The sequence below is a fragment of the Mytilus trossulus genome, chromosome 1 (genome assembly GCF_036588685.1).
Source record: "Mytilus trossulus isolate FHL-02 chromosome 1, PNRI_Mtr1.1.1.hap1, whole genome shotgun sequence".
In the NCBI taxonomy this organism is placed as follows: Eukaryota; Metazoa; Mollusca; class Bivalvia; order Mytilida; family Mytilidae; genus Mytilus; species Mytilus trossulus.
In genome coordinates, this window is record NC_086373.1 from 61,111,313 (window position 1) to 61,127,433 (window position 16,121).

At 33.1% G+C, this 16,121-nt stretch overlaps 1 protein-coding gene across 1 annotated transcript in view; it reads right to left on the minus strand.

Annotated features, from left to right (window-relative positions):
• Window positions 1-11,942, minus strand: part of LOC134681067 (exportin-2-like) — a 32,193-nt gene extending 20,251 nt beyond the window's left edge. The window contains exons 1-8 of the mRNA XM_063540477.1: window positions 11,860-11,942; window positions 9,476-9,565; window positions 7,385-7,530; window positions 5,254-5,355; window positions 4,694-4,839; window positions 4,102-4,192; window positions 3,401-3,508; window positions 1,463-1,555 (exon numbers count right to left, since the gene is read on the minus strand). Coding sequence (XP_063396547.1) covers window positions 1,463-1,555; window positions 3,401-3,508; window positions 4,102-4,192; window positions 4,694-4,839; window positions 5,254-5,355; window positions 7,385-7,530; window positions 9,476-9,560 — 771 coding nt within the window. The 5' untranslated portion in view covers window positions 9,561-9,565; window positions 11,860-11,942. The remainder of the gene's footprint in view (window positions 1-1,462; window positions 1,556-3,400; window positions 3,509-4,101; window positions 4,193-4,693; window positions 4,840-5,253; window positions 5,356-7,384; window positions 7,531-9,475; window positions 9,566-11,859) is intronic.
• Between the last annotated feature and the right edge of the window lie 4,179 nt (window positions 11,943-16,121).

Below are 16,121 nucleotides of genomic sequence, written 5' to 3' on the forward strand. Positions count from 1 at the left end.
TGAAAACTTGCATATTCGTGGATATTTGTTTTCATGGTTTTGCCAATCTCTGTATATAAAACCTATTGAAAATATGATATTCGTTGGACATTTGAATTCGTGGTTCACCTGTAACCACGAAACCCACGAAAATTGGTATACAACGAATATAAATGAATCCACAGTATCACATATTTGAGTTTACTTATTTTGTTGAGTTTCTGTTTTATATATTACATTAAAATAAACACCTTACTCAAATTAAACAAGACTGAAAAGTACTTTTAACTCAATTAAATATTATCAGAAAATATGCAGCTCTATTTGAGCAACCATTGTGCAAATTGCAATTATTGTGATACTTATGCTAAAACTGAAAATTGTAAATGTTATCAAATTAAATCATTCATTAAATTCTTAAAGTCGAAGAACTTTGTAAATTAAGATGATGAATTTTATCTTTCAATATTTATTTGTTTGCAAAATTCTTACTTATCCTTGAACAAGAGGCTCTCAAGAGCCTGTGTAGCTCACCTGATTCTAAAAAATTGTAACCGATACATATAATGATGTTTTAGGCCAAATTTGGTATAATATTGTTATGTTTGGTTTCATTTCATTCAGTAGTTCTCTTAAAGAAGACATTTGTATGTATTTCTATTAGGGTCCTATGTTAAACTAAGCCCCCTGCTGGCGGCCATCTTGGATGATGGATCGCCTACAAAGTACCAACACTTGGTCAGCACCTCTTAAGGAACATTCATAATAATTTGGTTTCATTCCTGTCAGTGTTTCTTCAAAAGAAGACATTTGTATATATTTCCTGTTGGATCCTATGCTAAACTTAGTCCCCCCCTGGTGGCCATCTTTGATAATGGAAGGGCTACAAAGTAACAACACTTGGTCAGCACCTCATTAGGAACATTCATGCTATGTTTGGTTTTGTTCCATTCAGTGGTTCTCTTAAAGAAGACATTTGTGTGTATCCATGGGGTCCTATGTTAAACTAAGTCCCACACTGCTGGCCATCTTTGATAATGGAAGGGCTACAAAGTAACAACACTTGGTCAGCACCTCATAAGGAACATTCATGCTATGTTTGGTTTCATTCCATTCAGTGGTTCTCTAAAAGAAGACATTTGTGTGTATCCATGGGGTCCTATGTTAAACTAAGTCCCACGCTGCTGGCCATCTTTGATAATGGAAGGGCTACAAAGTAACAACACTTGGTCAGCACCTCATAAGGAACATTAATGCTGTTTGGTTTTGTTCCATTCAGTGGTTCTCTAGAAGAAGTTCAAAATGTAAAAAGTTAACGCCGACAATGGAGGCCAAGTGATCAGAAAAGCCCACTTAGAAGGGCCAGGTGAGCTAAAAAGCTGAAAAACACTACAAAGGTTGTGTTAAGAAGCCATATCTTCTTTTCTAATCCTCTACAGCAGAATATTTTTTTCATCCAAGATGTTATGTTTATAGTATTTACCTGTGTCCTTAATATTTTATTATCTGCACTGAGCAATGTTAAGAAATGGTTCATCCAGATGCCCATGTTATCTTCGAAATATTCTGGTAAATCCTGTAATCAGCAAATAAAATATGGTAATTGTAATAAATATGAATTGGTTGAACATTGTACTTGTTATGTGACTTTTTTTAGTTACTGATACAATATTGAAGAAAACAGACCATTTTTAAAATGTTAAGGTCTTGTTTCATTTTTTTACCAAATAAACCCTTTACAGAATCTGTGATTCTGTATTTTTGGATGGCAATCAGTGTTCCAGCTAGGTTTTCAAAAGGGCAGGGTGCCAATCCTGAAAAAGGGCATTTAACGCGCGATATGATAATATGAAAAGGGCATATTTTAATAAAAGATGTTAATCAGACATTTGTGTTTATTTGTTGAATCACAGGTTATACAAGAACAACATCATTAGCCCATATAGAACTCTATCTTTCTACTTTTAAAACTGAAAAACTTGTCAAGCAGCTTGTCACACAAGTTTTTTTTATCATTGCTTGGCACAGTTGAACTTTATATGCAGTATGTTTTGAAAGGTGACCTGTTTCATACTGTTTCTATGGTCTGCCACATTTTACCAGTTGCACCTTTCTACCCCTGCTGTGCTTATTGGCAATACAGCACAAAACAGCTGTGCTCAGTAAATTCACAATATTAGGATATAAATCAACAGTGAAAAAATTGTATCAAAAATAAAGAATACAGAATAAGATAACCAAGGCACCCTACCAACACTGCTACTAAGACCCTCTTTTAACTTTTCCCATATCTCAAATAAACTTTTCCCATAACTCAAAATAAATACCTAAACATATATATTCTTAAGCAAGAAGTATGGAGACATATTTTAGAATATGTAAATGGGTTACTCAATGCTAGTAAAAAAATCAGATTGAGTTATCTTTCTTTATTCGGGTGTGCTCCTTCTTTGGAGGATTAAAAACAGTACGTAAATATGATGTAAATATGATCACAATATGGCGGCCGATTTTGTTATTTTCGTATCAAACAAATGAAGGCAGTCAATGACAAATACGTCTGAATTTTCTGTTTATTTTACGGAAAACAAGTAAAACAATGTATTCAACGAGTTTATTATGGTTTTCCAACTTTCTGTCATTACGTTTCCTCCATGAAACTACGGTAAACATCGCAAATTGTGCCCAAGTTGTTGTGTACACATTTCTTCAAAGATAATTGCTGACTGACCGATTCTATTTGAATGAATTAATGTTGATGATCATTAATGACCCATCCGATAAACGGATTACCTATAACAACAGATTATGACACCAGTTGTTACCATTGATTAGCTTGGGGTCGTAAACAAAGTCATAAACTTTTCCCCAGGTAAAATTTAGTAATTAGCGTATCATATCAATACGCACAAATTAATATGCAATCGATCGTCAAAAAGGCAGGGCGCCCTGCAAACTGTAAAATGGGCACAGGGCGCCACTCGGAAAAGGGCGGGCGCCGCGCCCTCTGAAAACGGCCTAGCTGGAACACTGGCAATACATATGTTGTATTCCTGTAAAATTTGTTTTCCTAATATCATTATTCACATCTACATAAGACACTAGTCTCTTCATTGCAAATGATATCAGATTGTAGGTATAATTTTCTATGGAAATATCATATTTCAGATAACAAGACAGTTTCCTATGCACAACTTAAGAAAATCAATTCATGATTGTCAGCACCAAGCTGTTTACAAGTTTTGGATTTATGCTTCAATATTACCAAGACTAGAGTGCATCATGTTGATCTGAGTTCAAGGTCAGATGAACTCTGTCTGAGGGACATGCAGACCTTGCAATGACTCTACATGTACAGAGTACAGTATATTCAAGATGGGGATTATATTTAGTGTGATATAAACAATGTGTAATTACTTACCTGAAAATTTAGACTGTAAAATATTTTACAAATTAGCACTATAGAACTGAAGATGACTTTTAAAGCAACTGGATCTTCTGCATGTGTCTTTGCCAATTCCATTGTTGCCTACAAAATATAATATAAAATAAAGGTGGCAAAAGAAACCTGCATGTACACTGAGTTAGGATAAGTGATTAATAAATACAGGTAGAATATATAAAATTATATACTTCTTCAGAGCCTACTTACTGTGACACTAAGGATTTTTTAAGACGAGTCCAGGGACTAGTCAATTTTGGCCATGGAGAGTCCAACATTAAGAAGATATTTTAGTGAAATATTTTCTTTAGTCTGTATGACTTAAAAGAGCAATGAAAGTTTTGCTATAAAATTATGATATGCGTGTACAGTTTGTTGAATTTTTTTTAATCTTGAGGCATCTTTGGACTCGCCAGTTTTGAAAATGGTGAGTCTAGGCAGATTTTCATAAGTCCATGACTCATGGTTACGCCTAAGTGAAAACCCTGCACACATTTATAAGTTGATAATTTTGTTTATGTAAGTCATCTCGTTCCATATAAATTTTTTAATTTCCTCAAACTGATTAGAAGAAAATGTTTCATGAAATTAACCTCTACAGATTACATTCTAATTTTTTCTTTTGCAAATAACAGTTCTTTAAGTTGGTGAATAACATTATGCAAGCATAAACTACTTACATTAAATAATTCTGTGAAAGGCTGAGCAAAATTATCCAATACAAACTTGATTTCTGCCCATAACTGCTGAGATTTAAACTCATGTCTGTATCTGTAATGTAAAAGTAACATGTTGTCCAAGCAATTCTACAACATTATCCTTCTTTATTCTTATAAGGACAATAGAAAATAATGTTATAAATACATAATTATGATGTGATAAATAAAGAGCTGCTGAACCAACGTTTCTTATGTTTTGTGCTGGTAGAGTTCCCTTATGTGGATACCAGATGGTATGCAGGGTATATAGTTATGATGTGTAAACAATTCATTAAAAGCTTTGTATGTCCACATAACTTTTTGTTCTTTAATTTTTAAATCTGAATAAGGTTTCACTTTTGGCTGCTTCATTGAAAAATATTTAGTCCAAGGATGGCACTTAAAATTTCAACTGGATGTCAAGTACAGTTAAACTTATTTGCTGACTGTCTAAAATTTAATGTTTGTTTTTGTTCTGAACATGCTTAAGTGTAATTTTATTGTTCAATTTAAAAAAAAAAAATTCCCCAAAACCTATTTATTGCCTTTAAATTCTCCAACATAATTTTTTTACCTTTTAAATAAGGAATGAGCTGTAATTAGAATTCCATTTATAACATGAAAGTCTCCAGTTTGGAATTTTGTGACCATTTCTTGCAACAAGTCTGGCCATTTGTCTGGAAAATCTTCCCTTCCAATGATACTTATTGCATCACTAAGCTGTAAAATAAAACGAAATTCCCTTCTATACAGTATAAACCATTAATGTGTCAACCAAATTTCTTGCAAGTGGCCATTTTAAACTCAGATTTGAAAATAGATGTATAATTTTATTTGACATTGCAGAAAATTGGTTAACATAAATAGAATAGTTCTGCTTTAAAAATTGTATTTATGAAAAATGTTTTTGTATACTTTTGACAAATAAGCTACCAATTTCAAACTTTTTTTTGAGACCTTTAAATTCATCTTATTGTTTACGAATGACTGTAAACTGTTACATTTGAAAATCATAATCTTGGTCACAATCATTGAGAAAAAAGTTCAGTTCTCCATGACATGTGTAAATTGTAGATATACTTGACAGCTTGAGAAATAGTTTCTAGTAACACTAGAATGGAGGAATGGACTTACCTGTTTTTGTATCTGATCAGGACTTTTTAACATCAAACCCACTATTCTTTGTTTGATGGTAGTCCTATCATTTCTATGGATTTTATCACCTTCATCTTCAGTCTGAAAAATAAATTTAAATGATCAAATCTTTGCAAAATAATATTTTTTTAAGTGGTTTACTTGTCACAAGTGTTTTTTGGTCCTCAAAAGATTGCAATGTTTATATCATGTATTTTCAAACTTATTCAATATCTATCTAGACACATTGAAGGCAGTACGGTGACACTAGTTGTTCATATTTGTGTCATTTTGGTGTTTTATGGAGAGTTATCTTATTGCCAATCATACCACATCTTCTTTTTTTACATTAATCTAAAACATCTGAAATACCAATTAGACCAGATAATTTTATGGCAATTGTCATAGCCTTTGGAGTGTTTTTTTTTCCAGCATATGCATGTACTCTTATCATGCTTATGACCTATTGTTTTGTGCTTCATATCAATGTCTAGTAAGGCAATTTCCAACTTTTTTTTACACTACTGTTTAGTTACATGGATGGTTTAATCCCATATTCTTTATGTGCCTGTCCCAAGTCAGGACTCAGGCCATCAGGAGCATATGATTCACATGATTCAGGTTATTTTTTTTTAATATTTTTTTTGCATAAATTGTTTCTTGATTGAAAATGTTTTTATATTTTGTCAAGTTAGAGCTTTGACAGCTTACTGTAGTTTTGGTTTTGCTCATTGTTGAAGGCTGTTGCCTACATTGCATAGTACTTTAAGTTGATTACATCTATGTCATTTCATCAATGGTAAACACAGGCATTCATACCACATGTTCTTATTTCTATATTAACTTGAAAACTTTTATATTATTTTTTTTTACTAAAAAACATATATCTCAATATTTTCTGATTCTGAAGAATAATGCGATAATCTGATAAGTCGATAACAAATATGAAAACCCCCTCTAAGTGATAAGCTGTGCATGTGGTGTTATTGAATAAAATGATAAATCAAAAATAATGATGTCATCTTCCTTTCTGGATAAAAATAAAACACTGACACATAATAAAAGTTCTCACAGGATGATTATTTCTAGAACTCGATAACACTTACCAACAGGTTTTCAAACGATACGGATACATCTATATATACATTTACCTGTTAAAAACTAAGACAGCCCACACAGGTGACAAAACAGTATTGATTTATAATTGTGGTGATTACATAAACTGACCACACAGAGAGGTATGAGTCTACTGTAGCCAGGTTGAAATCTAAATGGCAACACAGTAGGACTAAAATGAAAGGTTGGACAGTTATATAAGGGAAAACTTATAACAAAGTATTTCCTAGTAAAAAAAGGCTTTCAAAACTTTATCCTTTGATTTTATGGATAGTTGTCTCTTTTGAGTCATACAACAATTCCATCTGCCAAATCAAAAATTTTATGACAGACAAAACTTTTGATAGCTGAAACTCAAAATTTTTTACAAAATGAAAAATATATCAATATAGCCGATTTGTTCATTGACAAAGTGAAAACGTTCCTGTAAGAGGTATGTATTATACCAGAACTCGGAATCACAATGATATTTCAGAATTGTGACTAAATAATTCATCCCCCAACAACCCTACAATCTTCAGGAACACTGAACACATATTATTTCCCTTTGTTTCTGTATTTTGCACTTTATGTGCTAGAAAAATACATTTAGAGAATTTGACATAATCAAACACTTTTTTAATAATTGATCAATAAAATGATTATTATGCCAGGTGAACCTGGTGGGATGGATATAGAGACCTTGCAGGGATTTAATAGACCAAATAGTATTATCTTGTTACCTATAGGTGAGAATTTCATGACAACTATAGGTTGTTTTTTTCTAGGCAGTTACTGTGTGGTCAAGCACAATTGTCAGATGGAAACTTCCAAAACATACACGAGGCTTCTATAAACAAGGTATGAAGCATCACAGTTTTTACTTACTAAAATCTCTCAGGTGAAATAATCAAATGTAAATGCCCAAACCTTGTTAAACAAAACCATATTTACTAGTTTACTAACTACTGCCATGAATTATTTCTCAAGAAGCTACACTCCAGAACATCTTTTGCAGATGTATTTAACAACTTACCACTCTCCAGCATCTTTTTGTGTAATTTTTAAACGTGACAGCTGAGCTGACCCTGAGATGAACTGGAACACCATCTTTGTCTAACAGAGTAAGCAACAACAAAGGGTAATTTTGGCTTCCTTCAACAGACTCTAAAAACTTTTCAGCTGAAAAATAGGAGAATAAAATTTAGAATCAAGATTATATATGATTGTAACTTGAAAATAAATCACACTGTATATCACTCTCATTTGAAGCTTACTACTATACTCATGAAAAAAAGTGAGTAAAAATTCAGGGGATAAATGACAGACATCGATGGACTTGAACCAGTAAACCCCTTCATTTAGGCGCAGAGGTAGAATACAATATAGCATTTGTAAACTAGAGGCTCTCAAGAGCTTGTGTTGCTCACCTTGGTCTATGTGCATATTGAACAATGGACAGATAAATTCTTGTCAAAATTGTGTTTTGGTGATCATGATGCGTTTGTAGATATTACTTTACTGAACATTCTCAGGCCCGTAGCCAGGAATTTTCAAGGTGGGTTATTTGGACTCACGAACTCGACTTTAACAGTCACAATTGGAACAGAACATTGATTTTAACAGTGCTTATTTGTTGACACCCTGGCACGAGTATGATTCTTGTTGCTACAATTATCTCTATCTATAATGAACTTGGCCCAGTAATTACAGTGGAAAATGTTTTCTAAAAATTTACAAAAATTTGTGAAAATTGTTAATAAATGACTACAGAGGCAATAACTCCTTAAGAGGTAATCTGACAATTTTTGTCATGTTGACTTATTTGTAGATCTTACTTTGCTGAACATTATTGCTGTTTATATCTTCCGGCCAGGTGAGCTTAAAAGTCTAAAATACTTTTACTGTTTACTTTTATTTTCCTCTGGTGCTTTCATCTTCTTTATTCCAATAGATTTTGTGCTGTTTTGATTGTTAATGAGCAAGTACCGAATGTAAGATCCCGAAACAAAAATACATTTTTTAAATAGGGGTGTCACTGCAAATGTTTCATAACATTGAGATCAACTATATAATTTAACCATTCTAAGATCTTTTTCCAAGGATTTTTTTTTTATATTTACGTTTCTTTTTGTAAGTTTTATTAACTATATTTCGATATTCCTTTTGAATGTCAATTATTTCATTTTGTTGTTCAGTGGCTCCTTCCAAAAATTTCCACAATTTGTGTTGTGAAGGACGCTCACCCAAAATATCAATTTACTTGGTCAGTTGTAATATTAGGTACCCCCAAGTACTGTGTTATTAATTTCGTGTGTAATTTTTGTTAACAAACCGAGAATGTGATGCCATCAGTGATTTTATCGACTTTCTACCGGTCCGTAACATAATCTATTCGAAAACCACTTCAGATACATAGATGCCAACCCCTTTTGACACAATCAGTAACAAACTATCAAAATTTCCGTATTTTTGAAAAGTTTTCAGTAATCATTCATAAACTTGCATTTACCAATAAAAATTACTGACGTGTGGTTGCAAAATGATGTGCACTAAAATTGGTTGTTCAACATGTTGTCTGTAGTATGCATTCCATTCATTAATTGTTCAGAATGAGATGTTCTTGACTCGTACATTTTCGTTTTGTTAAGAAGTAGAGAAAGGGGGAAAGCTACTGCATAAAATGCAAGTTTGCTTCTTCGGAAGTCAGTTAATTCCCAACAATAGGTTGATAACTCCCAAGAAACTGAAAGCATTACATTGGGTGTTCTAAATACCGGACCAGGACGGGAAAGTAATGATAAAAATCTGTGTTTTACAAAATTGAACGGCAATGATTGGAAATCCATTACTTTTCGACTTTGACCGTAATAGCGTAGTTTTTATCGCAAAATCGTAAAAACTACGGAAAAATCGTAATGGTTGGCATCTATGCAGATAGCATCACATTACTATGATGCTAAAAGGCCCTGTGGCGAACACCGAGTCATGATAGTGGCTGATGGGCTTCACAGAATGTTTTTAACAATTACATTATTTCACACCTTTTCAGAAGGACAAATTTACATATAAGAATATCTACAATGTAAGCTTCATTCAGCGTAAAGTTAAATGTACATTTTTTTACCTGCTTTTCTAACACTTGCATCAGGGGACAATGTCTGTTCTAAATAACCTGCCAATGACTGTAAATTACTGTCTGTTACTTCCATCCTATCTGTAAATTACGATTAGTCATTAAATTAATCATGTATATAAAATGAATTACAATTACATGTACAATGTTCATAAATCCAAATTTGTAATACTACAGAGGTTTGTTAAATTTTTAAGGGGACTTTAGTCTGTATCTGACCTCAAACTCTAGTTTATTTAAAATTTGAGATTGTTTTTTCTGATGATTCTGACATTTTTTAATGGTTACCAAAACCAAAGAAAACATATGTTGGTTTGTTTATGTTAGAGAAGAAGTGATCAGTTCAGAAATACAAAAGTTTGAAAAGTAATGGCCAAAAATAGTGAGTGCCTAGACTGGCATACAAAATTTAAAAAAAATCCCTAGTACCCACATATTTACCCTCATATTTAATCAATATACCTAACAAATAACAACCCCCACTCTGCTGCCTGGTTGCACATTACCTCCCCCTTTTCTGTCTTAAATGTATACCTCAGCAGCAGGAAAATGAAAGACACATTGCAGCATTTTTCTACACTAGAAAGAGAGCAGAGCGGTTTATTCTGAAGGGCTGTTTTGATAGACAATGTACTATATAAACTGTAGGTGCTACAATCTAACATAGTTTTAGCAAATTATCATTGTTTCACATCCACTAAATTGTTTAAAAATAAGCATACACATTTTGTTAATGTCATGAAGTCACAAAAACTCTGCGTTCATCCATCTCTTACCGTGACTGATGATGATGCATGCCTGTTTTACAATACTGTTAATGAATACATTTCTTATAGAACTGAGATATTCAATTTATATTTGAAAGCATTTTATTTGCAAATCAGCCCATATCATTGAAACAAGTACACGTACACAGACAAATTTTTTTTTTTTATCATAATTGTTTATAATTTCCCTCTAGGCATATGTACATGATTGCGACAGCCATTGACTGTAAGAAATCATCTGACCGCACTGGTGACAATTCTGCCAATTTTTCATCAGGCAAATGGGCGAAATTGGTCAAAATTGTAATGATAAAAGAGAAAATAACAATCAATACCAGGAAAACACGGCCAAATAAGCAGGAAAATGTGTGAGTTTTGCGCTAAATAAAGAGATTTGGCAGCCCTGCTATGACAATGTATGATAGAGCGTAAGAGTGATGATTTAAATATTATTTTTTACCGTGACAGTGTGTTTATTTGAAATGGTGAAGTTGAAATCATCCCTTCATAAAATTTTTAAGGATGCCATTACGAGTTGGTTGATCTTTTTTGAATAACGGTTTCACAGATGATATCGGATATGTTTATGTTCCTCGTTACTACAATCCTCTTTCCTTTCATGAATATGACCTACCAAATTAGACTTTACCGCATTTGTTTTAACATGAGCAACACGACGGGTGTCACATGTGGAGCAGGATCTGCTTACCCTTCTTGAGCACCCCAGATCACCCTCAGTTTTTGATGGGGATTTGTGTTGCTTATTCTTAGTTTTCTATTTTGTGTCATGTGTACTATTTTTGTCTATTGGTCTTTTTCATTTTTAGCCATGGCATTGTCAGTTTATTTTTGATTTATGAGTATGACTGTCCCTCTGGCATCTTTCTCCCCTCTTTTACATACAGGTAGCATTGACACTAGTCCAAATAATTATGCGACTGGCAAGGCTGAGACCTTTTCCATGAAGGAAAAAAAATGCCCATCAAAATCCAAGAGATTTTATCTTTCTGAAACACAAAATGCATTTAACTTTTTTATATCTAGTGGATGTTAGGTATTAAAACTTATCCAACTTCACAGGTAAGTCTGTACTCAAGAGTAATTTTTGGCATGTAAATACAGCCATATTTGTCCGTTTGATATCATGAACCTTAAAATCTACAGGCCCCCAGCTCAATTTTTGATTTTATTTTGTTAAGATTCCGTTGGCCTGTAGATATGATTTTCACATGCTTGAGTCGAGACCAATTTTACAAGCATGGGCTGCCTCTCAGCGTGAAGACTGCTTTTATATGGGACGAGCTCTGACGTACCATGGCCACAGCTTGTCAAACCTAAGAGTCGTTGGACGTTAGAGTAATCCCGGACTATCATAAAGTGTATATATTTTTTCTACATCTACATCGTTGAAAAGCATAGGCCAGGGTCTAACACCCGTCAATGATTTAAATTTTAATTTCAGTGTCATATAATTTCATCATTAAACAGGTTTTATATTCATAAGTCAATGGCTTTTGATACCTCACAGCTAAAATGAAACCATTTTACGTATAGGATGTTAACTAAAGAAATGAAAAGAATAGTAAACACAAAAAAAAATATTATTACCTCACGTTTTTCGAAATGGCGCTTATTTTTAATTCCGTTTGAGGGCGCTCCTTTATGAATCGGTCAGAGAATATCCGAATGCTGCTGCAGGTAATGACCGAAAAGACACACGACGGCCATAATTTGACCACAATATTTGTTTTGGGTGAATTTGTCCGGTTTATACACCAATTAATTCCTTGTGAGAGGCGTTTAATCCTATATTAACATTTGAATTGAATGGACTTTTCAATAAATAATTATTTAATTTCTGTGTCATTTAGTCTTTTTAGGAAATATCACTGAGTCACTTAGGCCAAGGATTTGTATAGTTAGAATCCTTGCTTAGGCTCAGCTGAGCTCAGCTGAGACTACTATAATAATCGAATAGTCTCAGGGCTCAGTATCTATGTATTTATGCAGGAACACATGTATAAGGTTCCCAGATTTATGACAAAAAGGACTTAACACATATCATGAATGGTATACCATTGGGGTAGTGTGCATTTTTCAATAAATTAACCTATAATATAAAAAAGAAAGGTGTGGTATGACTGCCAATGAAACAACTCACATGAAAGATTATGATAAAAGACAGATCCATCTATATATAACTTTAAATATATGAGTAATGTCAAACTGAAATAATGACTACTGACCTAACCTAATGATGAAGACGGGGACTTATCTAATATATTTATAAAAAAAAAAAAAAAAAAAAAAAAAAAAAAAAACCAACTACCGTACGGAAATAAATAAATTAAAACCTTTTATACGATGATCTTGTCACAAGTTGAAATAATAATTTAAAAAAAAAGAATAAACGTGTTTATTAATAGAGGTAACAGTAGTATATATACCGCTGTTCAAAATTCATAAATCGACTGAGTTAAAACCTTTTATACGATGATCTTGTCACAAGTTGAAATAATAATTTAAAAAAAAAGAATAAACGTGTTTATTAATAGAGGTAACAGTAGTATATACCGCTGTTCAAAATTCATAAATCGACTGAGTTAAAACCTTTTATACGATGATCTTGTCACAAGTTGAAATAATAATTTAAAAAAAAAGAATAAACGTGTTGAACACGGTTTTTATGGCTAGCCGAACTTCAACAGTCGCAATTTATTGCAATGTCAATGTGCGTTCGCCTCACAAATATACATTAGTTCAGCAAATAACTTAAAACCTTTTTAACATTCTTCCATAGATATAAAGATTTGGTTTTTATGTTTGGGTTGCACCTATAGAAAACTTATTGCAAACGGGATAGCACATCCGCATTTTTACTGAGATGGTTTTTTTTTTACCGTGCACGGAAATTTAGTATCGATCTTGGTAAACTTATCGATCTATTAAATAAACTTATTCTAAAAGTTTACCAATTCAATACTGTAATTAGATCTTTGAATTTTGTTTTTATTGTTATTACACTATTAACATTGATTTTGTTGTCAGTAGATTGAAAGCAATATAAATATTATTAGATACATTATGCACTTTTGTGAATCTTGAATTTATCGATACATGCATCTGGGCATTGCAAAATGGTCATGTCTTTCTCTGACTGTTTTTGACTTCTACATATGTGTTCCGGACCATATGAGTATTTGGACCATACGCGTAAGGTCATGACCATATGCGTATACTCATATGGTCCGACCATACGCGTATGATCCGACCGTACGCGTATGCTCGGACCATATGAGTATGATACTCGTTTGGTTATTAACGGGCCGGACCATATGAGTATTTGGACCATATAGGTATTTGTTTTTCAATAATATGCATTAGAAAACTTTATAAAAACAATGATTTCTACATGCAATTGTATTATTTACAATTCAAATAGCATTAAATAATTATGCCAAAGCTACTTTTCATCGCTAATGGTATTCTTGCTTGTATGCGTAGGGTGACATTTACTTGGGTCATTCCAATGTGTCTACGATGTTTTTAAAAAGGTCTAGATCTCCAATATCGTAACAAATAAATGCTAATTATATAAAGTTTCAAAAGTGAGCAAATTATTAGACCATTTATCCTGTCGACTTTTACGTCAGTTTATAGTAAAACAATTGATTTCTTGTGTAACAGTTCATTAAGATATTTTTGGGAGTTATCTCCCAGGTCGACATTTTGCCATTCACTCGTAATAACACATCGAAAAATGAAAAAAAAAATGTTTACTGTAGTTTTGACTAGTTATGAAATTTACTGTGTGAAACTGCTTATTTCATTTTGTTAATCTTGATATTATTCATTTTTTTTTTATAGATCTATAATAAAATTACCTTTGGTAGTGTCTTTTTAATGATGTGACAACTAGAAGTAATCCTGTTAATTACACCGACCATATGAGAATGTACCCATATAGTCATGACCATACGCGTATGGTCCAAATACTCATATGGTCCGGAACATATGCACTAAATCCATTGGATGTTGAATGTGTACTGATTGATTATTTAATCTTAAAATAAGATACGTGCTTTTTTTATAAGTTGTTCAGTATTGGCTTTGAACTAACTGTCAGTAACTGTGAGTACTCTCAGTTTACTTAGTTACTTTTTTGTTGTTGCGATGTACACATATCCAGCCTCGTCCACTCTGTGCTTTTGTTAGATGTATTTCTCAGTGACTTGTATCCATCTGATGAGTTAAGCATTTCTTATGTTGTACTGTTACACCATTGTCCAAAGTAAAGTTTATTTCATACCTTCGCCGTAAATTTTATGAACGTCATCACGAGTTGGTTGACCGTTGGAATATCCGTTTCACAGTTGAAAGCGGATATGTTCCCTATGTCATAACTACAAACCCGTTCCCTTTTCAAGAATGTGACCCATCGATTTAGACTTATTGTACGAACATGAGCAACACGGCAGTTGCCACATAGGGAACAGGATCTGCTTTCCCTCCTGGTGCACATGAGAACACCCCCAGTTTTTGTAGGATTCCTGTTGCTTAGTCTTTATTTTTCTGTTGCGTTTTGTGTACTAATGTTTGTCTGTCTTTTTCTTTTCTAATCGTGGAATTTTCAGTTTATTTTTTTGATTTACGAGTCACTCTTGTATATTTTGTCCCTCTCGTAAGGGGAAGGTTAGGACCGGTCACACCGCTAACATGTTTAACCCTGCAACATTTTGGTTAGTATGCATGTTCCTGTCCGAAGTATGGAATCTGTATTCTATTTCAGTGGTTGTCTTTTGTTGATTTGTTTCATACTTGTTGTTCGTTAAATTTTGTTGTACATTAATTATGTCGTTATTTTGCTCGTTTGAATTGTTTTACAGTTGTCATTTCGGGGCCTTATATAACTGACTATGCGGTATGGGCTTTTTTCATTGTTTAAGTCCACACAATGACCTAGTGTTGTTAACTCCTGTGTTATTTGGTCTCTTGTGAAGATATGTCTCATTGGCAATCATATCACATCTTCTTTTTCACGTATGTGAGCACAATCCCTCCCATACAAAAGGGGTTTAGTATCAATACATCATACAATTTATGAGAAGAATATAACACGTATCATGCCAACAACTCAATGATTGTAGCATAAGTGTGTTCATTTCCAATGCAAAGACCATATGAGAGAATCAATATCACCACAACGACCTGAAAACAGAATATTTAACATATCCCTTCAACATAAGTCTGTTTAAAGGTTTGGTTAGCCTTTGAGACGAAGGCCGACAGTTGTGTGCTTTGTATATAATATTAACATAAAAGATTGGATATGAAATACTTGAACGTATGAGATGTCTGCATGTTGATTTATATTTTCGAATAATGTACTTGTACCGATGATACAATTTAGCAAATGTTTTGACTAGTTTGTCATATCGAAAATCCTGGTGTTATAATTTTTCAATTAATCAGAGATTTCTAATACGTTTCTACATACACGAGCGAATCGAACAAGTTGAGATATATAAACACCATAAGATGGTGACAAGATTAAAAATGACGAGGAAAGATAACACCCGGCCACCGAATGCTTTATTATTGTAGAGCCTATGTGGTCTAGCGCGTCAGACACAGAGCAAGGCGATTTGGTGCCACGATATCTCAGTAGAATGAGTTCGAATCCTGACCAGGGGAAAACAAAACATTTACCAACGCAAATTTACAGATCTAACATTGTTGGGCCGATATTTAGTCGAATTCCTTGGATGAGTTTCCGCTGACGTTTGCATTGGTGTGTCTATAGATATTACTTTAATCTATATTTTGGAACAAATAAATGTAAGCTAATTATATAAGACCTTATCAAACGT